Consider the following 23186-nt stretch of genomic DNA (forward strand, 5'->3'; position numbering starts at 1 on the left):
TACTTTATTTAAACAAAAGTAGTGGATAATTGTTGTTCGAGTTGTTTAGTTTTAATTTTTGATCGCGATGTTTTGTTTCAAGCTTACGGGGAAGATAATTAAATTACTTTTATAAATTTTCAAATTCTTTTCCTGAAAAGCAAAGTCCACTCGTGATTTTTTTTTCAGTTTTTCCATTTACAATTTTGCATTGAAAGGTGAATTGAATAATATAATGCAATAAAGTCGAGTAGAATCGTGGTTGTACGTACTATATATTGCAGTAAAAGGCAGTTGTTTCAATTAAAATATTGTGTGCTATTTGTCGCGAAATGAACGAATATTAAATACAATAAAATGAAATAATTAATGTTCTTAACTCAAATATATATTTTTCTGAATTTTTTTCTCTTTATTTTGGTACTGAAGTTTGTTTTAAATTCATATTTCGTATCAAATTGATTTTGAATTATTAACAACCACTCTGTCTTTTATAAAATTTTATTGTTACTAATGTATCTTCTTTCCAGCTATTAATTTTTCTTTGTCTTTATCTGGATTCAATTAATCAGTTTCTGTTACAGAGAAATATCTTTATAGGAAGTATGAAATAATAATATCGGATAATCGACTGGAAGAAATGTAATATAAAATCTAGCGTCCATAAATGGAATTCAATGTATCCAATGAAGTAAAACAAGGTGAAAATGATTGAAAAGGTAAAATGATTCTTATAAATGGTAATATTTGAACCGTACTATTTTCGAAAATTGTATTTAATCCTTTTTTGTTTCTTTCAGGCAGGTTGTAAATTTATGATTAAGGCTACACGAGCCTTATTATCTTCTTAAATTATGTTTAATCCTTTTCAGTTTTATTTCAGGAAGTGTTCTGGTGAGGACAACAAAATCAACAAATTCATTGGACTTCTTTATGTATATAGTCATTAAGATATAATCGTCAAACACTGCAGTGTTTAATTAGGAAGCGTAAGATTTAAGCGAATTTTTAATATAATTACGAGCGCTCGTATAGGTAGATATTCTTAGTAGTATAAGTGTGTAGGACAAATATGCAATTGCATATTTATTAATTACAGATCTGTAATCAAAATCAAAATTAAAAAATATTTAGATAGGAATAAAAAGCAAAAATCTACGTAAATATATATATAGATAAGTAGATAGGTAGGTAATGAATAAAAACAATACTCCTTTTGTTGTTCGTTTGCACAACAGTCGAAACGTTTTGCAAATGTGCACCAAGATGATGATGTTATTGAATAAAAGTAAAAATTTGCATAAATGGAGGGTGGATGGGATGAGGTAGGGCGGGTCTCCAGCCGCAGCAACCTCCCCGTGGTGAGACCTGGGAAATCGTTATTATTTGATGGATTATTAATAATTGCATCATTATTTCAATGGTACACTTATTAATTATGCAGCAAATAATACGAGCGAATTGGCTGCGGAATTTATGGTTTTTTTTTCTAATTAATCTCTGTTATATTTTTTTCAGGAATTATGTCTTTAAGATTCTGAAGTGTACCACATTGCAAATACAATTTTACGCAAAGAAAATTAATAATAATGAATGCATGGCGAGTATTGTTTAATTATGTACTTATACATATAGCATACATGTGTCATTTAGGTATTTGCGAAAGGTAACGTAGTATAGCATGCCGTTAGTTGGATGCAATAATTCAGGTGGCGCTTAAATCAGTTTCTGTTCAGCTTATTTTCGATTAAACATGGCCTGTTTTACCGACGCGGTATTCAAAGTTCGGCCTCGACGCTCACATCGTACCTGTTTACAATATCACTTACTACCTTCCCTCTCCTCTAATGCCCCTACCTACCATCCCCTCCCACCACACTGCCAGTTTACGGCGCTCGGCCGATTGGAGCCATGTTTGGACCGTTTTTTAATGTATTTCAAAACATTTTAATGAAAAACCAAGATAGACGTTTTGTTGCCCTTTACTTGTAGTTTTTAAATCTGCTTTTAAAATTAAAATCGGATCATCCATATCGATAGCAGACATTATGCAATAAATCGCATGAAATTATTGAAATTGCGATAACGCAAAAACTAATTATCTCACGGGATCAATTTTTTTACAAACTCAAACAGCATAATTATTATTACTGTTCCACCAGGCTCCAGCTCTGCAAGTTGAAAATTAACGGAGATATTAATTTAATAAACAAACGTCGAATGTTCTGGGTTTTCCGAGTTTTCTCCGCCCGTAATTATCCGATCAGGTCGAACGATAGCTCATTTTCTTCGTAATTTAATTATCTACAAAGTTTCTATTGATGGCACGAAGATTGCTCCATTAGTTTTTATTTTATAAATAAATTAACTAAAAAAATACGATTTCTGGGTGTAAATCGTTAATAAAAAATTAACCAATGGCATTTGGGAGTCGAAAATATGGCACAATTGAACTATAAAGTACCTTTTTTATGTTGGCGCAAGCGAAAAATACATTGATTAATTCCCTGTTGCTTGGCCTATTTGATCAATATATGAAATATTTACAGTATTAAAGAAACGTTATCGAGTTTATGAAACAAATTCAAAAACAATATGCCCCCTTATAAAACATGTACAATTTATGAGAAAAATTTACTTACATGAACATATTGAAGTAAAATCGTAAGATATACTCTTTTATACATTACGTGCACACACACTTTAGAGTATAGTAAATACGCACATATACACATATACACATACATGAATGCATACATACTATCATGCATTTTCTAACACAAAACAAAAATTTGATAAAACTTATGGACTAGATACACGTACAAAAATTAATTTATAACAAAACATATCAGAGGTTTTCTGCTTCAATACTTATCTTTCTTTGTACATCATTTATCGTGGTATAAACTTCACTATTTTGAAAGTAAACGTAATTGTAGTGTAATTAATGAATAAATGTAGTGAACTTTACAATATTCATTATTATTAAACATTTATTTACGTAGTACATACCACAGTTATCGTTTATTTTTTAAATATTTTATTTAAATCATTGATGAAGTCATCAATCATTAAATACATTATAAGCTATCAATTCAATACTGCAACAAGAATACATGTTTCTTTATTTTTGAAAAATATTACTTCGAGTATTATTTAAAATGAATTTAATTTTAAAGTCGAATTGTTAGCAATAGCTAATGTTCACAAATAAAAATTTCTAAAAATTATATTATTAAAATAATTCATAAAAATTGAATAAAACTGTACAATTATAACCCGCTAAAATCTCTGTTTAATTTACATTTCTAAAGTAGAAAAGGATTTGAACGCCATGTAACGCAATTTTTATGTTTCTTTCTTAGTACTGAGCAAGGAGATCTCTGATATCATTGCAAAGAGCTGCAAAATCTGGCCTCTGATGACTTTGTAGATGCCAACAGGGATACATAAGTTTTATATAAATTGCTTGGGGACAGGTAGAAGGGCAAGGAAGACGAGTGCCTCTTTCTAACGCGGCTAATAATTCGGTACTTCCTTTTTCTTGCTCATTTTGAAGACGTTCTATACTTGAATCAAGACCAGGTAAACGTGGTTCTTCTCCATAACCAAACGTTTCATACATTGTTACACCAAAAGACCAGACATCTGATCGAGTAGAAAATTTTCCATCTCTAATACTTTCTGGAGCATACCTGTAGAAAATGTATTATTTATATACATATAACAATCGATTTGATCATATTTATTATACATACCATTTAATAGGAAGACCGCGATCAGTCTGTAAAATATAATAATCATTCTTCCCAGTAACTTGAGCCAGCCCAAAGTCACTAATTTTCACTTTATTTTCATCAGCGACTAAAATATTTCTTGCAGCAAGATCTCTGTGAACAATACTCTTGCTACCCAAATACTCCATTCCTGTTGCAATATCCAATGCAAAACCTAATAATCTTTTATGCGTTAATTCTTGTTTGTGAATTAACAAATAACTTTGTAATGAACCATGTTTTACATACTCCATTACTAAACAAACTTCAGGCTCTGATATTACTCCTAGAATTTCTACTACGTTTGGATGTTTCAAAGTCTGTAATTATGTTAATTAATTTTCATTATATCTTTATTATTAAAACATTAAAATCAACGTCAAATCAATACCTTCATTATGGCGATTTCTCTTTCAAAATCCCTTATGTCTGCTTCTAATGCTTTTGTTTTTAATTTTTTTATAGCAACCTGTTGTTGCTCCGTATCTTTTCCAGTTTCTCTTTCTAGTGTTCCTCTATAAACTTCACCATAAAAACCTTGACCAATTCTACCTTGTAGAATTACGTTACAATCTATATCTAATTCATAAATGCCTCGCATTTGGCCTAAAGAATCATTACTACTTCTTCTAGAATCGGAGTCTTCTTCACCTCCTTGTTCATTTCTTCTTATCACCTATTTTTAAATAGTCTAATTTTATTATCACTACTCGTTGTATCAATATTTTATTTTTCTTCAATTACCTCATCTAAATCACCAGCATGCCTTATTCGCAGTGTTTGAGTTGAGTGTTCAATACAATTCATACTAGGAACATTATTCTGAGATACCGAACCGCCTTCTGAATTTCTTCTTGTATTAGATGACCAACTTAAATAAGCAGACAAATCTTCTAGACTACCTACACTCGTACCATTAATATTTATCAAACTTTGCGTACCTATAATTAGGGCAAAGATCATTTAAAATATTATTAAAATCAATTTTATTATAATAATTAAATTGTTGTCTTACTGTCGTCCATGTCATTCCAAGGAAGACTTGTATTATCCGTAAGAAGACTACTAGTCCTCGATTCACTATTTATTGACTTGTTGTCATCACTTGTGTCAGAATTATCTGGACTATGTTTCTTTAATTCAGAATTGAATAACTTAGGAAAAGCTGTTGCATAAGCATGACTCCTGCGTGAATTATATACTTGATACAGAATTTGGTTTATATCTCTCATAATCGCCTGTGGTTGTTTTCTAGAACCATTTACGTCTCCCCAACATTCACGCATTAGTCTGTAAACTTCTGTAGGGCAGCCACTTGGTATAGGCAAACGTTTTCCGGATTCATAAAATTTTTTCATAACAGCTACATTTTGAAGTTCTAATAAAGTGGCCCCTCTGAAATAGAACAGTATTTAATTGTAAAAGAAGTAAGAAATTTTTGAAAAATTTCCATTTTTTTCTTTCGCTATAGGCATTAAGCAAAAACTGATTTTAAATTATAAAAAAAATTAACTTAAATTTTACCTAGCAAAGATTTGCCAAATTGTTGTTCCCACAGCCCAAACATCTGCTTGGAAACTATACCTAGCTAATTCTGGATTCGTGTACGTTTCTGGAGGTAACCAATGAATATCTGTCTCCTTATACACAAATAATCCTGGATCGGCAAGTTTGACTACAAAGCTATTATTAGTATGGGCATGGACGAGGAGTTTATTGCATCTAATGTTACCATGAACTACACCGTTCTCTTCAAGGTGCCAAAGAGCAGTAGCTAGACAAGCTGTAGCTTCTACCATATCTACAGTTTTAACAGTTTGAGAAGAAGAACTACGTAAATATTCGTCAAGAGTACCGTGCCGTACCAATTCCAAAAGCATTCCAATGGATGGTGTTACTGTTAAACCATATAACCTGATAGAGTACATCAAATTATTGTACCGACAATATGATTTCTATAATTTTTAAATTCATTTTTTCCTTAGATATACATATAACTTGGAACATAATTATAACAAATTTATAATTAATATATTAACATGTTAGTTACCTTACAAGAGTTCCAGAACGCAGCTGAGACCACTTTCCAGCAAGTTCCAAAAATTCTTTTGTGTAATTTGATTCTTCTTCTTGTTTTAAAATTTTAAGAGCGACTTCTAATTTTTTTCCTTTAGTTAATCTCCAAATTGCTCGGTGAAGAACTGTCGGTGAATAATGATGATTTCTAGTAATTTTTAGAAAAGGTTTGTAAATTTCGAGCTGGTTCTGAGGTACACAACGTGGTCCGGTCTCTAAAACTGAAGCTACAATTTCCTCATCTGCTGCAACTTCACTGACTGCACTTTCAGGGGCACATAGTAATAGTGGTGATTTATCTAAACAATTAAGAAATGGCTTAATTCTTTAATTTTAATATAATTTTACGTATTTCTTACCAGTAAAAATCAAATAAAAGTTTATTTTATTTACCATACTCTGAAGGTGGTAGACATTCTGTAAGATATGACTGTCCTTCAGAATCTTGGAAAGATGCAACACATTGTGCCAATGAATTATATCTATTAGGACTACCAACAATAATAAATTCATTTGATGAAGTTTTCTCTTCTATTTTTTTAGAAAATAACTTTCCTTCTTTGTTATATCCATCTAGGTAGTATGTATCGTACTCAGTTCCACATTCTCTAAGAAGGTAACAGCCTGGTTTATTCGCGCGTTTTTCTAGAAGTTTTGCATATGAAAAATCTTGCCTGTAATAAAATTCAAATCAATTTATTAATTTGTTAATTTATGATTATCACGCTTATTCTGATTCTGTAATATTGTTTTAATTTATAAAAGCAATAAGTTATTAGTGCAATTGCAATTGCATTATTTGAAATAAATAGAGTCTTACCCAACTGGACCATGGCATTTTAATTTATATAGTCTTTCTAAAGAAGGAGTAACAATCTCACCGCACAAATTAAATGTCCATTTAACCGCTAAACGATAATAACCATCTAATGCAGAAACAAAGGACATTAAAAATGTACTTTTCGAAAATTTTAAATATGAAGGTATACCATTCTTCCGTGATATTTCCACTGTATTATCTTGTCTAAAAAAATTAATAAAATTATAGTAACTATGATGAATTGTTAAAACTTAATAAAAATTTATTATAAATTAAATTTTTCTAATTGCAAGTATTTTAAGGATTTGAATGTTAACATTATTTCTTATTAAAATTATGATTTAAACCTTATAGAAACAAAACATAAATCTTCAATTGCACACAATGTAGTCCATGAAGTGGCATTTGCTTCATAATATTTCACTTCATTTACATTAACTCTTAAAGACACTTTTGCTGGAGGGTTTTGAAAACCTCTGTCCATTAAAGCTTCATATTCTTCGTATGGATAATTCGGCGCCATGCATTGAAATTGTTTCAAATATTGTTCTTTAACATAATTCGCATCGTGTCCAGATATTTTACGAAGCGCATTATGTATTGGTTTTTTGATAAAAAATGCATGCCGTTTTATACATTCTTTTGGAATATATTTTCGGTATTCTGATTCTACTGTTTCTCTTGGTACTTTCTTTTCTAACATTACTCTATAAGAAAGCAGACAAATTAGTGAATATTTAATACAAATAGGATTATAATTAAACATAATGATTGATAATCAATCAATCTTGAATTAAAATATTATGTACAAACCTGTACATATCGCTAACACCGAGACCAATTAACTCTTGTTTATGTCTCTCATAAACAATGTCTGGTACTTTATTATCCATAACATCAGCGCGTGCTTGTTGAAAATAATAGTCATAGGCATTTTCATCAATTTGTTTTAATCTGTATAAACTTGAGGGTTTAAACCTTAGTCTAAAATCAAACTTGTTTTTATCCTTCGCTTCTAAATGATGCGCTAATGAATACCATAGTTTTGTGTAATGATTTCTAACAGCAAAAAGATGTCTTGCTACTGGTCCTATACCTAGAGATTTACAAATCTGAAAGATTTATTATTATTAATGTTAAGTGACAAAATCAAATATAAATACTCATAATTTTAGTTCAAAATATAGCTAGATATAGGTTAAATAATATTATACTTGAATTAAATAGTAATTACATTAATATTGACTTTAAATGTGAGCAAAGTTTTAATTAGATTCCTCAAACCTATATTAAATTAAAAACAAGAAAACAAGTTATTCAAATTTTAATTACATTTTCAATTAATAACTTATCCATTTTTATATTACATTCTTAAGATATTTTTGTATAAATAACATATTTCATTAAAGTGTTTTAACAAATGTTCAAGAAAAACATTTAATTCTATAGTAATTAAATGTAAAGTAAAAAAAAAAACATAGGTTTGAAATTATTTTGTATACCTTGATACTAAGATCTTCAATTGTTTGTCCATAAGCAATCGAATAAGTTAATTCCTTTTCTTCATTTGCAACATAAACGATCGCATGTCGATCGCTTTCCATTGTTTAAAAAATTGTCTTCCTTTTTACATTTTGTTATATACTTCAACTATCCCATAGTGTATCGTTTATTTACAACGCATATTTAACTCTCTGCGCATGTCAATAAAAATGCACGATGGTCGAGGTATTCCAACACACCACAGATTACATTGGGATTTTTTAATTTATTTATTGTTAAACAAAATGAAATTTAATTATTATAGATTTTTTGGATAAATTATTCTTTTGATATGATGAACATTTAATTGTATATGATATAATACATGTTAAATAATCTAAATCAGGTGATAAGCTATCTACAACTATGAACAGATAAAAGAAAAGCTACTAGAATTCAATCAATTGTAAATTATATCTACATACATTTGTATAAATGAATTGAACATTTAAGCCAGTTATAATTCCATTTTGGATTTTGGAACATAGAGAAATACAGGATGGATTTGGGGACATAGTAAAAAATTATGAATTGAAATTCATTTGAGAAAAATTCTTTGCATAAAAACAATGCAGTTATATATATTTTTGAAAACAATTGTTATTCTTATCGTGTAAATTTGATTAATGAAGTATAAAGTTAAAATAGATGATCCCGACGATTTTGTTTGTTTACAATTGGTCTCTTCACACGTAATCACACTTTTTTGATTGTTGTCCCTTAGATCTGAAAAAATTAATTACATATGCAAGTGACAATTTGCAAAACAGAATAATAAATTTTAGAAGATCAAAAGATTATTTGTATTAGACTTACAAAACTGGTATATAATAACACTTAAAATGTAGGTGAATTCAAATTGGGACTTCCTGGAGTTGAAGTAGGGGTTGATGGGGTATCTGGTGATGAACTTTCCAGTGGACAAACCAAGTTACCATAATCTGCTTCGTTTTTGCTTTTTTTACGTTTTAAAGTGAACTGAGATTTCTTTGGTACCTGAATCATATATTCAAAATGTTATAAAAATTTAATTGCAACAACAGGTGTTTATTTTATTCTTATTTGTTGAAAATAATTTCATTTAAATATATTTAATTAATCAGTAACGTTAACTGATTATGTTGCTCAAATTTATTTTTATGTCTAAAATACCTCAAATTATATTTGGTCAAACCCATTTGGTATGCATACAGGAAAACAAATTATCTTTTATTATTCATTAATAAAGACTTGATGAATGTACCTTACTTAAAGTAAAAATAATTCAAAAAATTACCTTCAGACGAGCAGTAAGTGTAAGTGGAACGAATCCAAGAGTGCTCTCTATTTCTCTTTTTCTTTGTACAATTTCTCTACCAAGGATTTGATTGAAATGAGTGGTTAAATGTCTACGGAGAAGAGTTTTCCCAGGAGAGATACTAAGTAATGTGGCTAATAGTTCTGAAGTAAATCTGCCTTCATATACCATTAAACCTCCATGCACTCCAGATCCTCTCATATTTGGAGCATATTCTGCTAAATCAACCATTCTTAGCCATTCCATCACTCTATGGTTTGTCCACAGACGAACATTATTACCATCCATTCCATTTCCATTGATAGATCTTCTTTCGAGATTATCGAATTCAAAATTTAATTCTCGTAAAATCTATAAAATTAAATATATCTTTTTGAATAATTTATTCTTTAATTATATTAAAATGATTATAATAAAAATACCTGAATTCCTCGTCTAAGACTTGCTGCATGTAACTGTGCTGTGACACCAAGGTTTAAAAGGTCCTCGGTAGTAAGTCGATGCAACATTCTTCCATCAACTTTTGCATTATGAAAAGCTTCTTTATGCTGTGGTAAACCGATATCATCAAGCCATCTTAAAACAGCTGCACTGTCCATCTATAATTTCCCATAATTTCATAATTATGTTTTGTATGTAATTTAAATAGTTTCAAATTTAATTACAATGTATAACAATAACAATGAAAGGTAATTGCTGAATACATATTAAAATATTTATAAATACGTACATCATTGAATATAAAATAATAAAAAGTACCTTGTCTGCTCCAAGAAATTTATCACTACCGGACTTTTCTGATTCTATCGCATACAATAATTTCTTTTTATGAAAAACATTCTTAATTTCTATTTCCTTTTCTAATTGCTGTTGCGAACAGTCAAATAATTTTGATCCAGTGGCGCCCCATCGTCTAAGTTCACCCGCATAACATTCCAATCCTATGTTCGCAAGCCAAGTTCCAATTTCTTCCATTGAAAGGTCTGCCAAAGGTTTCTGTGTAATCAATTCTACTCGAGAATTCGAGTTTTCTATGATAATTGCTTTCTCTTCTTCGGCTGAAATAAAAAAAATAATTAAAGGATTTATAATATTAAGTTCACTATATATGGCTAGCACTTTGGTACATATCATAAATAATCAATCAAGATCAATATGATTCTTGACTGATTTAGCCATTAAATATTAACTCTAATTCTTTTTTTTTGTTTTTGAGCAATGAAACTTCGACACAGCTTGTATAAATATTTAAAATTATTATCTTGTTCCGATGCATTATTAAATTAAGCTAAAATAGTACACTTTTTAATGTTTTTTAGTTATAAAATATTAATGAAAAATATGTTATAAATTTGAATTATTGTAATTTATTCTCATAAATTATGATAAGCAATAAAACCAAGTATTAATACAATAAATATTCTATCTAAATATTTTCAGTATATAGTACTGTTTCACTAATCGTAAGTAATTATTTATTATTAGATCAAATAAAATATAAACAAAAATACTCATGCAAAAACAAAAACGAAGCTTTAAAAAAATAGATTCAGTCACTGTTAATTACAGTATTAGCCACGACTGCCTGTCATACAGAAGAAAAATAGTTATTTTTTAAACAAACTGAAAATACATGCTTAAAGGAGAAATCAATCGCAACCTAAGGTAGGTGCAGACAGGCATCTCGCGGATGCTCCTCTAACGGCCAATGGTACCGTCGTGTGTGCTCCATAAACTAAACTGGGTATCTTACCAAACACTACGCCTTTCTTCGAAGAACTCGGTGGCCTTGGAAGACTACTATACTGACTCGTATGCCTTCCAAATCTTTCTCCCTATAATAAACCACTAACACTAATGTTTTCCTCTATTTCGATATATTTTAAAAAAGGCGTACATGTAACTTTTTGTAAAAATTTAAAATTTTTATTTAATTTTGAATATTTCAATTAACTTACATTTGACACAGTATTTGTACTTCGAAGAGTTTCGTGCTCTAAACTTGCTTGTCTGAGTTTCATTTCTGACAACGAGCTCAAAAGCTCTAATTTTTGTGTTTCTAAAGCGCTTCTTGCAAGTATTTCCTTTAAAAAGCAGAATTGTTAAATAAAATGAAAATAAGAGTAGAAATATGAATTCAAATTAAATTAAAATGCAGTAGAATTTAAATAAAAGTATAGAGCATATCATCAAATAATAATAGCATTATGATTACAGGAATAAACGAATAAAATTACTTTTTGTAATGCCTCCTCCATCCTTCTGAGTGAATCCTTCTTCTCCCTTAACATACTCTCCAGTTCTTGGATTTTATTACACTGTGCATCCACCTGTTCTGATAACACTGATACTTCCATGTGTAATGCTTCACGATCATTTTCCAATTTTCTTAAGCGTTCCTGCAATATCATACTTTTGTATAAACAATACAATAATTTACTAATCATATAACACAATACTATCAAATAATATAGTACAATTGAAATAATTAAAAATATAAACATTTGAATTCACATACTGGTTGCATCCATTGCAATAAAATTTCAATGGTAGTTATATCTGGTGGAGATGGAGGCCTAGGAGAACTTTTAATTGCTGTGACAAGATTTTTTGTAGCCTCTTTAACCGGGTCCTTCCATTCCATATTTCCCTCATTATTACTTTCTGCACAGGCACCTATTAAAATAATAATATTGTTAAAAATTCAAATGTTTATTAAATAATTAATGTAAGTTTTAAATATTTTTAAATTCAAGGAACTATTCATTTATGTATATTTGAAATAAAATTAATTTGAAATACAACTATAAAAACAATAGAGGTTTACCAGAAATTATGTCATCCATCTGTAATAATGCAGCTTCTAGCATCTTACTAGCCTTACTTGATGGCTTTGTAAGAAAAGTTGATTCACCTGGACATATTGTACTTTCATTTTTTTCTTCACTTTTACCCATTGTTGATTTCTATATATTAAAAGTACATGTATAAAAAGATGTACTTGTTATACATAGAAAGTATTATTTTCTAAACATTACACAAAAGATAATACAAGTTCCAAAATTTCTGTAAAACTTCAAAAAGTAAACCTGAAGGAAAATGTACAAAATTCAATTATCTACAACTTATATACAAATTCGTTATTACTTAAAATTAGACCTATCTTTACAATAAAAATGAGTTTAAAAAGTGATTTAAATCATAACCTTGTATTTAGATCAACAATGTTAGAAAATGGAGAAAAAGAAAGCAAGAAACACAAAACAAAATGTCAAAGTCACATTTCAAAATGGCGTATTTGTTTAAGTATTTATATATTTGACAAGAAAATGAATATTAACTTTTTTCCTTTAGTTTTTATATTTTCTATCCTAGAAATTAATAAACATTTGTTTTTACATTTAAAAAAAGTAATAAATAGGAAAGTATAGTTCTACGAAAAATGCTTAGTATTTTACCTCTGGGTACCATGATTCAAATTTGAATTTATACACAAATCTTTCAGAATGTATTTAAATTAAAAAATAGTGGTTCAATTGAAAAGTCCATAAAGAGCAACAGGTGTCATAAATAACAGTCAATAATTTTTCACTACAATATTTCGCAGGCTTTTGTCATGTAATCTGCGGCTACAAACATAAATACTATACCTAATATACATATATATATACATATACATATGTATACGTATGCATATATATAGAAAAATTGTATAAGTTCCATGTATATTTCAATTATATTCATTAAATCAAAGTTACAACATAAACAATTTTCAATTGTGATATAAAAAAAAATTAATATTAAAATTTATTAAGTTAACTCGGAAATAATTTCTCTTTTTATACATACAGTTTATACCGAATGAAGACAGAATAATTTTTCAAACAAATCATAGATTACATTAAGTGCAAATGTAATTTAATTAAAAATACACTTTATGTTACATATCTTTATTATATTACTTTTGTTTAAAATGAGTTCATTTTTACTATGATTTTTGTTATATTACTAAAAACATTATCTTTCATGACCTACTATAATTTTTCTATAAAATATGAAAATCTAGAAAAAAAAATCTTCTATAACTTTTTTTTTGTATGGGGTGTATTTATATAAAGGTGTTAAAGAAATTTGTGCTTTGACAATGTTAATTTAAATTTCTTTGTTTCATACAACTTACTTTATAATTAACAATTAACTACTATTAATTATTAATTTCTTAATTGGTCTGTGTTTACCTTAAAGCGTTAAAAATAGTTTCATTTTAATTAAAACAAGATGCCTTAATTATATATATTATTGAAATAAATGTTTTTTCCTTTAGTTTTAGACAATTTTAATTCATTAGAGCTTTATTTAATAGCAAAAATAATTAGTTTGAAAAATTTTAGTATTCCAAACTGTGAAATACTGTAGATGAAAGATAAAATAGAACAAGAAAAAAATTTTTAAATAAAAGAACATCATCAAGACCCGAACGTATTTAAAACTTAGCACATTGGAATGCAAAGAAACAATAAATAACTTATGTGTTGATAATTAATACAATAGTTATAATAATATAATAGATTGTTTTAAATACTACACAATTTATGGAACGATTTTTAAATAATTACAACCATTGACAACAGTTTTCGTGCGTACATCTCTCGGTATATTTGTTTAAAATAAAATATATACAGAATACCCAATTTAACTGCATAATCTGTCGCATCTTATTATTTTTATTTTGACATAATATTAAATATATAATTTGTGTTGCATATATAACTCTATTTAAATGTACTTTTTGTATCATTTTCAAAGGCAATATACACGTTAGATTGCAAACAAATTGGGTACTTTGTATAAACGTATATACATATCATTTTTATAGAAACACTAGAGTGGAAAATCATATTTTGTTATTTTATAACAAAATGAATTTCTTGTACTAATTTGTATTAAAGCTAATATTGATTTGACTTCTATTTAATTTTAATGAAGTTCTAATTCCATTTTACTTTTGTATTCTCCCCATTTTTAGCTTTCCATAGAATTCTGTTTTTAAATTCTGATTCATAAATACTTTTATAAAATTTAATTTGAATAGCTGTGTAACAATTCGTTCTGGTATTAGTATATACCTCTGAAATATAACATAACTTTCTTTATGTATTTTTTTCAGGTTTAATACTTCTTTGTACAAATATTTCTATATAAAATATTTCTTAAGCTGATACAATATTCAGCTATCACCTTCTATTTATATATATTAATATTTATATATAACGATACATGTAACCCGATTCTTTTTTTGCACCATAATAATAAATTAAGGACCAAAATTTAATTTGTATATAGTGTAATCTTAATTATTCTTTTTTTTTTTTTAAATTAATAACTACTCTATTTTAATGCAATAAAAATAAGTTATATCAAATTTTATAAAAGTGCCAAACAAAAAACGGTGTGCAAAAAGAATTGGTATTCAATGTTTATTTCTTTCTTTAAATCTAAGTATACACAACTAGGTTTAAAATTATAGATAGAGCTTCTGGAATACGTTTTAATAAAGCCCCATGGACGGATTGTTCATACCATCATAAATTAGCACGATTTGGACGAATGTGAATGTTGGCAAAGGTATTTTGGTGAAGGCACAACTTCTTCCAGATCTCAAAATCAGTCCTCGAATCTCGATTATTTGATTTTTTTTTCTTTTTATGTAAATCGAGATGTAAATGTTAAAACAAGTAAAAATATTTTTCTGTAAAATGTGTTTCTTTTTGGTTCAAGCTTTTAGTATTCTTTGTATAAATCATATTAAAATTGATTATATTATTTAATAAATATTTAAATAATCGAGATTCTATGACTCTACAAACAACGTTATTTTTTCGTTTTGCTTTTTTTTTTACTACTGATGACTTTTGCTTAATAGGTGTGAATTGAATTGGTACAAATTGCAACATTGTTCGCCACAAATGTTGCATTTCCAAGGATTACTCTCACTATGACACCCTTTATGCAGAAAATACAGTGTTTGATCGGGGAAAGTGATTTTACAATGAGCACACTGAAGCCCATTGCTTCGTTGATCGGGCCTTGTTGAACTAGGAGGTTCTCCTCTTGAATGGGAATTTGAATTTGAAGTGTTATTACCTATTACAAAATGAATTGAATCTACACTTGTATGAATTATTCAATTAAAGTAAAGCTATAGGTGTATTAGTGAGCAAAAATTTAAACCTTTCAAATTAATATTTGATTGATTAACATTCTAAATAGATCCATCTAAAGCCAAAATATCATAAATAAATATAACTAATATTGACAAATATTAAATTATATGAACTTATCAATAACAACAATGATTTGTATAATAAAACAGTAGAATTACCATTATTATTGTTGTTGTTATTATTTCCAGAACCAGATGAAAGTTTGCGTCGTAAATCATCTCTGAGAAGGGACTTTAATGGAGAAACTTTGATCAAAGACGGTAGTGGAAGGTTACTAGATGTTGCTCCATTTTCTTCAGTTCCATTGCTGTTTGGTTCTTGCTTAATAGGAATTAGTGAGATAGAAGGTGTAATTGTGTCTTCATTTCCACCAAGACTCCTTTAATTAAAAAACTAAATAAGACTGGATAATAGATTAATATTAATATTTTAAATATCTTTTATACCTGTGGATGCCACTACTGTTAATAGGTAACTGATGATGACTACTGCTTGGTGCATTACTGTTACTATCTGCACTTTGAGGGCTATTTGGGCTATCTCCGTTCAGGGGAGCAGGACTTGGATTTCGTTGGTTCGGAGTTTGTTCTGGATAAGGAATTGATATCTCTATGTGAGGTGTCAGGAAATGCATTGGCGGAGTTGCATTATCTGCCGAACGATTTCCAGTACTATCTCCACTATCTGAAAGAGGAGCAGAAGGCATAGCTTCTCCTGGAGTACAACTGTTCATTAATGAACTTGAACTGTTTGGTCCTGGATTATCTAAATCTATTCCATGTCTAGAATGATAATTACTTAATTAAACATGTAATTTATTAAAACGATACGATATTATTAGAATAATTAGATATTAACCTATTAAAAAAGTGTAACCTGAGGCACTTCATAGTTGCTGCACGATAATTGCACAAAGGGCAAGATTTAACCATGTCATGTTGGCCAACATGTTCATTCTGAAAATGGGCTCTCATTGCAATTTGTCTTTGGAAACCTCGGTTACAAATTGGACAATGATATGGCAGAGTTTTAGAGTGAGTTGTAAAATGTTCTGCCAGGTGATCCTTTCGAAAAAATCTTTTTTGGCACACACGACATTCATATGGCTTTACACCAGTATGTCTCATCTATAAATAAATTTATTTACTTTTTTACAATACCATACCTTTACTCCAACAGTAACTTAATTGTGAAAATTAATACTTTGTGCCGCCTCATGTTAGCTCCATTTGAAAATTGCATATTGCAAACATCACATTCAAACATTTTTCTATGAGAACGAATACCAGGATGACTTTCTTCTCCATCTCCATCATTTTCAGCAGCCTCAATATTTTCCGCACTTTCCCCTGGCTCGGCACTAGCCAAACATTGATCTTGATGAGCACAAAATGCCGTTTTATTTATAGTCTCATAGTTTTCACACCTTTCACACCTGTCCACATGTTATGGATCCTTTGATATGCTATTTAAAATCTTGATTATCTAAATGTTTATCGAAACATTTGAAATACCAAAAATCAATTACATGAAGATGACAGACCTAAAAGCAGGCACAGCACCATCACTGCTATCGTAATTGGTGTTTAGGGCTGCTTCATTATCTGGGTCTAAATTTTCCTCTTCTCTTTGATTCGATGACTCTCCAACATCGGTTTGAGAACAGGAATGGGAATCTACCTCGTTTTCCCCACCGCCAGCATCAACCCCATCTGACATGGTATCGAACCCTCCAAACACTACGTTGTTCAACCTGCACCATTCGTTATTGATTACCTGCAATATTAAAAAAGTATATTTTTATCTGTTCTTTTACAATACAAATCTTTAACATTATGTGTAGAATACTAAGCAGTATTTATAAAGAAACATATAGGATGTATTCAACTTCTCTGGAACTTTGTAAGTAATTCATAGTATTTAATAGAGTATTAGTACTTACTGATAATGTAATAGTGAAATGTAGATGTAATAAACAGTAATGAACGTTATGGGAAAAAATATTATCTAAAAATACAAGTAATTCAATAAAAATTTCGTAAATCTTGATGTTTACCTGTCAATTTCGATCCAGGGTTCGGGGATGACGAGACGATTGGTCAAGCCTGAGAGTAAGAAAGAGAAGAAGGAGGGAAGAGAAAGAGGAAGAGAGAAAATGAGAGGGCGAGATAGAAAATGAAGAAGAGAGAAAGAGAGAGAGTGAGAGGGTGAAGAAAGAGGAGGGAGGGTACTAGGACATGGAGTGAGATTCCGGTAAAGCGCAATGCCAGAGTACACTGCACTTTGTCCCAGTTTCGGGAGAATCCGTCAGTGATGACGCAGTTTTTCACCCATTTGGCTGAATTCGTTACTATATACTTGGCATCACTTTATGAAAAATAGGTTCCTACTTATGTTTTCTGATCAAATTACATGTAATCAATCATCTTCAATTTTACTTCGATTTATTTGATCTGTTACTTCAAATTCACAATACCCTTGTGAACCACTGCACACTACTATTCCACTACCTTTTTCAGAACAATCGATTAATCGAAATTATCGATCTTAATGATATTCGATTTCAGCATTTTTCGATTTATCAAATCGGTATTGCGCCTCGATTTCTTCACGAATCATAAAATGAATATTATTTCATGGAATGTTTGTAAAATTAAACAATTAATCTTAAATAATTTGATATAGATTTATTAGTAAAATCTAAACTTATTTTATTTCATTCTTCTACTTCATAAATACTATTCCTTATTTGTTTATTCAAAATATTGTAATGCGCACATTTATGCTTTATACAAATTACAACATGCAGAATCCTAATCTGTGTTGTTGACATAAAGTTCATACAGTTCAAGTAACTTCATATATGTATGTAGTTATTGAACTTCTATCTTGGAGCGATTTCTTAAGAAATTATGAAGTAACATATTGGAATTGCTGGAGCTAATATCTCTAAGCAATAAATAAGGGAGATCGGAGGATCATTAATTAAACGTTTACTAAAATTTATTGAACTTGATAGACATTTTAAGTAACTTTACATTATCAATCCCCTTACTATAATTACTACATTATTTACATCTATTCCTATTCATTTATAGATTTCTTATATGTAAGGTTATTCAAAGATCACGTTACAGGTCATTAAAATATGATCTTGAGAAAAATTTTTTGCTCACAATATTTGCCCCTTGATACCGAATCATGTTTTTTCTCGAGATGATATTTTTTTCTATTATCCAAAAAACAAACGAGATACTTAAGATAGTACATAGGTTAGGTGGAATAGCCTATATATCATTTACTGACTTCTTGCGTAAAAATTCTACTACAAAAAATGTATAATACGTAAATTTGCACATTAAAGTTGTTTGTATGTATTGAATATTTTCTTTGTACATAAGAACGTACTTATAATACTATATTTATATAGTTTTAAACAATAAAGATACTGAATAATGTTTCATGTATTTTTGAAAAACTAAATTATCAATGTTTTTTAAATTAAATTATATTCTATATTCTATTATCTCTTGCACAAGGTCATACATTTATCTGAGAACTCCGTATAAGAACAACAGGCTTGTTTGGCAATAGCATCACAAGTATTCTCACAAATACATTTAAATAAAGGTGCATCTGCCATCTATTAATTGTAACCAGAAGTGTGGGGTCATGAAGGTGTTAATAGAGGGCATAAGACGCCTTTGTCTATGGCGGGCTTTTTAAAATAAGGTGTTTTGTCCCTAGAATTTATTATTTGGATCAAACACTAAAGTTTATCTGGCAAATGTCTGCTTTAAACTTGTAATTATAAAAATTCAGAGATGACACATGTTTCCAGCTGCTGAATAAGCGCTTGCAAACAATGAGCTGTCTTTTTGTTCTTTGGCTTCGCAGATAACTTCTGGGCTGCTGTCAATGGCTGTTGTCAAAGAATTTTAAATTTAATGTAACGCATGGGGGAAGGAAACGATAATCTCGTGTAGGAGGAAACGAACGATCGGCTACTCCACTCACAAACACTTATGAATCCATCAGTGAGCGATCTACATACACGATTAAACTTCTAATTACAGCCAATAGATGGTAGGTGCATCTACATTTGAATGTTGTTGTGAGAATACTTATAACACTGCTGTCGCCTTCATCTGGCCTTGTGTGCGCGCGTTCTAAGATAAATGGATAACTCTGCATAATTTAAAAAAATTCAGTAACTTATTACGCATGAGCATGAATTATTCTATTTATCAGTTCCATGTTGAGATCCGCGGTCAACTTCGCCAGTTGTATTTTAAGAAATAAAGTTTTGTCAAACCGTGTCGATATTTCTCGATCTTTCGAGATTTATTAAGTGCTGTTTATAAGGTGACACATAATTTAAAATATACTTTTTATTTAACAAATACTTGAGAAATAAAAGGACAACAGATAGTAGTAAAAAAAAAAGAGTGTCCTTTGGTGAAAGTTGGACATCGTTTTCGTTGCAAAAACTAGTTTCTTCCAGTAGCTGTTCATATAATGACCTCAGTAGCCAACCAGGATGAGACTCATATGACAACAGTAAGATGCTTTATTATTTTTCATTGAATTTGTTGTGCTTAATTGCAGTTACTGTAAACATATTTCTTTTAAATTTTGTTTAAACATCATTAAATTATTCATTGACAATAAAAAATATTAATATGTTTTAGACTATTTAATATTCTTTAATGTTAATTCATAATTTCTTATATAAGTTACATAAAAAATGTATTTTAATAATTGTAATTCAAATTGTCTCTTGTGTTGTTATATCATTGCTAACAGAAAATAACACTGCTCTTTTTATATTAGCCAGAAATAATTGCGACACATGATTACATACCAGAGACACACAATATTTGGACAGAAGATGGATATTGTTTAAATGTACATAGAGTTCTTCCTAAAAGTACACATGAGCATTCCCATGACATTAATAAGAATGAAACAATTTTAAATGATAACTCAACAAAGGTAAGGTAATCATGCTAAAATTATTCTTTATAAATAACTGTTAAAGTAAATAATAATTTAACTCTTTCTCTACTAGAGATTACTACTTAATTAATTTATTATTTATAATTTATAGTAATTTGTGTCATGTATTTTGATAAGTTTAAATGTATTAACATTTTTGCAGGTAATTCTAATGTAGCGAAAGAGTTAAAAGGTACTAACATTAGATTAAATTATAATAAACTTGAAATAAAATAAATATCTAATGTTTAGCATGAGAATTATGACATACATAATGTAAACAAACGAGTACCAATTCTGATTCACCATGGACTCTTATCGAGTTCAGCTGATTGGGTATTACTGGGTCCAGGAAAGGCTTTAGCATATCTCTTATGTGATAATGGTTATGATGTTTGGTTAGGAAATGCTAGAGGTAATGCATACTCCAGAAAACACAAGGAGTATACGACAAGGGACAGAGAATTTTGGAATTTCAGGTAATTACAGTCTAAAAATGATATCACTTAAACAAATGAAATTAATAAATAACAATAAATGTAAGATACATAAATGAATATGTAAGAAAATAATTATATTAATTAGCAGGTGAATAATTCAATAATCTTTTAGCTGGCATGAAATTGGTTATTACGATTTACCAACAACAATAGACTATATTTTAGAACACACTGGACATACAGAACTCTATTATGTGGGTTATAGTCAAGGTACAACTGCATTTTATATAATGGCCAGTGAAAAACCTGAATATAATCGAAAGATTAAGGGAATGGTTAGTTTGGCACCAGTAGCATTTCTTTCAAATCAGAGGAGTCCTTTGCTTAAATTGATTGTTCATTTTTATGGCTTGATGGAGGTGTGTTTTTAGATATGCAAAATAATTATTATGATCAGAGGTGGTCAATTATTAGATTAAATCAGATTCCCTATAAAATCACAACAGAAATTTTTAATTCGAATGAATTTAATAACAAACGGAATGTATTTATGTATCTGATAAATAAATCTACCTCTGATCTGATTATTTTCTCCTATGTTTTGCTGACATTTCTATAATAAGTGTGTTTTAGTGGGGATCCTCTTACTGTAATGTACACCAGTGGTTCCCACGTAACAGATTACAAGCACGAGCTTTGGGTACCCTAATTCGAAATGCTCCAGATAGTCTTACTAAAGGTTTCTGTGTGTGCTGGTTTTCTTTAATTGCTGGATTTGGTAGTGATCAATTAGATAAGTCTATGCTGCCATTAATTTTAGGGCATTTCCCAGCTGGTGCTTCTGCTAAGCAGATTATTCATTATAGCCAAAGTATACTGTCAGGTGAATTTTTCAATCTTTTTTTCTTTATTTAATTAGAATTGTTTTAAAAAATAATTAACAAATAAAATTAACTGTCTAATGCATGAATACATGAATGTTTTCTTTTAGAAAACATTCATCTTTTACTAATACATTTTTCAATGGAGTCAAAATATTACATCTGATCAATTATCTGTACTATTTAGATTAAATAAAGTAATATAATTGTAATAACAATATTATTTTCTTTTAATAGGATCGTTTCGTAAATTTGATTACGGAGCACAAGAAAATTTAAAAATCTATGGATCAACGCAACCGCCATCATATGATCTTGAAAAGATAAAAGTCCCGGTTGCGATATTTTATAGTGACAACGATTTTTTTGACCGATCCCGCAGACGTGAAAAAACTGACGGATAGGCTACCAAATGTTATAGGGACACGGAAAATCTCGTGTCCAAAATTCAATCATGTAGATTATTTATGGGGTAAAGATGTGAAATCATTAATTTATAATCCCCTTTTAGCAGTTTTAAAAAAATTTTAATAAAAGAGCTTTTATTGAGATGATTATTTATTTATTATTCTGTTATTGTTGTAAAATGTATAGTCAGAAAATATATTTTAAGGAGCTATAGTTCAATTTTCCACCATTTTCTTGATCTTTTTATTACAATTTACTTTAATAAAAAAAAAGTAATATTTCATTTACAGCAACAAAAACAATGCGAATGAAATTGCTTAATCATCTAATAAATATTTTTAAACACCTCGTGCCTCTGTTTGAACTTTGTACTCTGGTAAATTTAGGTTCGCTTTTATTCACGCTTTAATAAGAATAGAAGAGAATTTTGTAATTAATACTAGAATAATAACTAATTGTAAAAGAATACCAGTGGTTTGCTGCATGAGAAATTTTTCACAAAACAAGGACTGTACCAGGTGAAGTAGGTGCAATCTCTTGCTCTTCTTTCCTGGTTATCTAACAAATCTGATATTACATAAAAGATGTACTGCTGATTTAAAGAATACACTGCCACGTGGATAAACTGGATAGCAACTACAACTACTGACTAATTAGACATATTGCTCCTAAAAGAAGCTGATCAAAGCTGATCTTCTTTTACTATATTCTCAAAAGTACACACTTTTTTAATAACCAAAAAACC

The 23186-nt window shown here is 29.2% G+C and overlaps 4 protein-coding genes across 13 annotated transcripts; 1 reads left to right on the forward strand and 3 right to left on the reverse strand.

The window, feature by feature from the left end:
- Positions 1-2530: 2530 nt before the first annotated feature.
- LOC114871541 (tyrosine-protein kinase hopscotch) lies at positions 2531-8633 on the reverse strand. 4 transcript variants are annotated; one of them, XM_029177566.2, is made up of 13 exons: positions 8154-8633; positions 7465-7763; positions 6999-7358; positions 6821-6855; positions 6652-6757; positions 6225-6505; positions 5806-6130; positions 5280-5669; positions 4771-5150; positions 4500-4696; positions 4147-4431; positions 3738-4075; positions 2531-3674 (listed from the first exon to the last, which is right to left on the reverse strand). In XM_029177566.2, exons 1-13 carry the CDS (start codon positions 8253-8255, stop codon positions 3341-3343), a joined length of 3432 nt encoding a protein of 1143 aa, XP_029033399.1. In that variant the 5' UTR covers positions 8256-8633; the 3' UTR covers positions 2531-3340. The 4 variants fall into 4 exon arrangements, with proteins under 4 accessions (XP_029033399.1, XP_029033398.1, XP_029033397.1 ...); XM_029177565.2 differs by having other exon boundaries at positions 5280-5430; positions 5488-5669; positions 6652-6855; XM_029177564.2 differs by having other exon boundaries at positions 6652-6855.
- Positions 8634-8724: 91 nt separating this feature from the next.
- LOC114871543 (liprin-beta-1) lies at positions 8725-13134 on the reverse strand. Of its 5 annotated transcripts, none has more exons than XM_029177575.2 (11): positions 12949-13134; positions 12318-12404; positions 12009-12166; positions 11728-11889; positions 11449-11574; positions 11151-11325; positions 10250-10548; positions 9913-10089; positions 9470-9841; positions 9010-9189; positions 8725-8919 (listed from the first exon to the last, which is right to left on the reverse strand). In XM_029177575.2, exons 1-10 carry the CDS (start codon positions 12959-12961, stop codon positions 9031-9033), a joined length of 1728 nt encoding a protein of 575 aa, XP_029033408.1. In that variant the 5' UTR covers positions 12962-13134; the 3' UTR covers positions 8725-8919; positions 9010-9030. The 5 variants fall into 5 exon arrangements, with proteins under 5 accessions (XP_029033408.1, XP_029033407.1, XP_029033409.1 ...); XM_029177574.2 differs by having other exon boundaries at positions 12318-12456; XM_029177576.2 differs by lacking the exon at positions 12949-13134 and adding an exon at positions 12697-12803.
- A 140-nt stretch (positions 13135-13274) lies between these two features.
- Positions 13275-23178, reverse strand: LOC114871545 (zinc finger protein ztf-16). 3 transcript variants are annotated; one of them, XM_029177579.2, is made up of 7 exons: positions 22911-23178; positions 17258-17490; positions 16918-17149; positions 16573-16841; positions 16161-16496; positions 15873-16093; positions 13275-15634 (listed from the first exon to the last, which is right to left on the reverse strand). In XM_029177579.2, the coding sequence occupies exons 2-7, from the start codon at positions 17431-17433 to the stop codon at positions 15390-15392; spliced, it is 1479 nt and encodes a 492-aa protein (XP_029033412.1). In that variant the 5' UTR covers positions 17434-17490; positions 22911-23178; the 3' UTR covers positions 13275-15389. The 3 variants fall into 3 exon arrangements, with proteins under 3 accessions (XP_029033412.1, XP_029033411.1, XP_029033413.1); XM_029177578.2 differs by lacking the exon at positions 22911-23178 and adding an exon at positions 17771-18367; XM_029177580.2 differs by lacking the exons at positions 13275-15634; positions 22911-23178 and adding exons at positions 15647-15766; positions 17771-18367.
- Positions 19857-22582, forward strand: LOC114871546 (lipase 3-like). Its single transcript, XM_029177581.2, is given in 7 exon segments — positions 19857-20274; positions 20548-20709; positions 20965-21191; positions 21325-21571; positions 21786-22035; positions 22271-22395; positions 22397-22582. Coding segments are annotated over 7 exon segments (1221 nt in total). The 5' UTR covers positions 19857-20232; the 3' UTR covers positions 22565-22582.
- Positions 23179-23186: the final 8 nt, after the last annotated feature.

This window comes from Osmia bicornis, chromosome 16 (genome assembly GCF_907164935.1).
Source record: "Osmia bicornis bicornis chromosome 16, iOsmBic2.1, whole genome shotgun sequence".
Lineage (NCBI taxonomy): Eukaryota > Metazoa > Arthropoda > Insecta > Hymenoptera > Megachilidae > Osmia > Osmia bicornis.